Source organism: Emiliania huxleyi (genome assembly GCF_000372725.1).
Source record: "Emiliania huxleyi CCMP1516 unplaced genomic scaffold EMIHUscaffold_98, whole genome shotgun sequence".
NCBI classification, from domain to species: Eukaryota; Haptophyta; order Isochrysidales; family Noelaerhabdaceae; genus Emiliania; species Emiliania huxleyi.
This window is the reverse complement of record NW_005194754.1, coordinates 357,383-358,922: the sequence shown is the minus strand read 5'-3', so window position 1 is coordinate 358,922 and position 1,540 is coordinate 357,383. Positions and strand designations below refer to the sequence as shown.

Below are 1,540 nucleotides of genomic sequence, written 5' to 3'. Positions count from 1 at the left end.
CGAGATCGGCGACGAGGAGAGACGATGGTGACGTCACGCCGGCGGTCTTTAGCCCGCATCGCAGCTGCCTCTGCGCGTCCTGGGGATGTACCTTTGTCGCGCGCCGGAGACGACTCGACGCCGCTGAGATCGGAGATCAAGCTCTGACAGGTCGCACGTCGCTCCTTTGACGCCGACGTGACTCACCCGTGCAGATCACATCAGGACACGGTCTCGACGCGCTCGGTACGACGCCTGCGACCCGTCTCGGGTCAGGTGGCACGACGCTCATCGCGCCTACCAGCGCTGCCGTGCAGGTTGCCACGACGAGGTCGAGCACGCTTCTATACGCTCGCCGAGCCTTCCTTTCCATCCCATTAGGCAGCCTGGGAACGGTGGCGGTCAGAGGCAAAGCATACGAGGGGTGGTGGAACCACATGTCACGGCTACTGCCGGCTCGACCCCACGATAGCCTCCGGAGGCTGACTTTGAGGCACAATCATCGGACGACGTCGGCGAGTTGAGTCGCGCTCGCGGTAGCCAGATGACCTCTCATACTAGTATCATCGGCCATGGCCGCAGGAAGCGCGGGGGAGGGCGCTGGGAGCAACACGGAGCTCCGTTGGACGTTTTCAAGATTAGCGTGTCAGAGTGAAATGGAAAACTAGCCTGTGGTCAACCCCACCCGAGACCACCATTGAGAGACCAGAGAGAAATGTTCAACAAACGCTGAACTGCTATATGCGGCTCCACATTCACGCTCGAGCTGTATAGCGCACCGTGTTCGCAGTTCGGCGGCGGTGTGACTGTGATCATGATTCATGTCGCACGCGAGGACAGGTTGTGAAGCCGCGCACGCCCCCGCGCGACGCTCTGGCTAATGAGCGCGCTGGAGCGGGTCGTTGGGTGCTCGGCTCCAGCAGGGGCTGAGCGGCTTCTGCGGCGCCGGCCCTACACGCTCGTCTCGATTGGGACGACGCGCTTTGGCTTCTTCTTGACCTGCAGCCCGTCGCTGTGCGCCTCGCCGGGCTTGAGGGCGACCGTGCCGCCCGTCGTCGCGCCGCTCGCCGCTCCGGGGGCGGGCGCCTCTCCGGTGGCGGCGGGAGCAGCTGCGGCCGCCGCCACCGCGGTTGCCTCCACCTCCATCCCCTCCACAACCGGAGCCGGCGCCACGTCGACAGCGACGCCCTCGGCCGCCTCTGCGGCGGGCACTTCGACGGGCGCAGCGGCGGGCACTTCGACGGGCGCAGCGGGCGGCCGCATGCAGCTCGGCAGCTCCTCCTCCGGCAGCGGCTCGCCGAGCGCGCCCGGCGCGAGCAGCAGGATCGAGCAGAAGCCGTCCGCCGACGAGACGATCAGCCCGCGCCCGGCCGGCAGCCAGGCGAGGTCGGTGAGCGCAGCGTAGTGCATGCCGCTCGCGACGAGGAGGGGGGTGCGCTGCTGCGAGTCGTACACGATCAGGCTGTCGAGCGACGCCACCGCCCAAACTACGCGGTACGGCAGGCCCATCCAGCCGCCGTCGCCGGCCAGAGTCTCGTCGGCGGCGGCGGGGCCGCGGGGG

General features: G+C 67.7%; 1 protein-coding gene across 1 annotated transcript in view; it reads right to left on the bottom strand.

Annotated features, from left to right (window-relative positions):
• Nucleotides 1-930: 930 nt before the first annotated feature.
• EMIHUDRAFT_221726 (hypothetical protein) overlaps nt 931-1,540 on the bottom strand; it is a gene marked incomplete at both ends in the record, with an annotated part of 1,973 nt that continues 1,363 nt past the window's right edge. Inside the window, 2 exons of the mRNA XM_005756295.1 lie at nt 931-999; nt 1,216-1,441. Coding sequence (XP_005756352.1) covers nt 931-999; nt 1,216-1,441 — 295 coding nt within the window. The remainder of the gene's footprint in view (nt 1,000-1,215; nt 1,442-1,540) is intronic.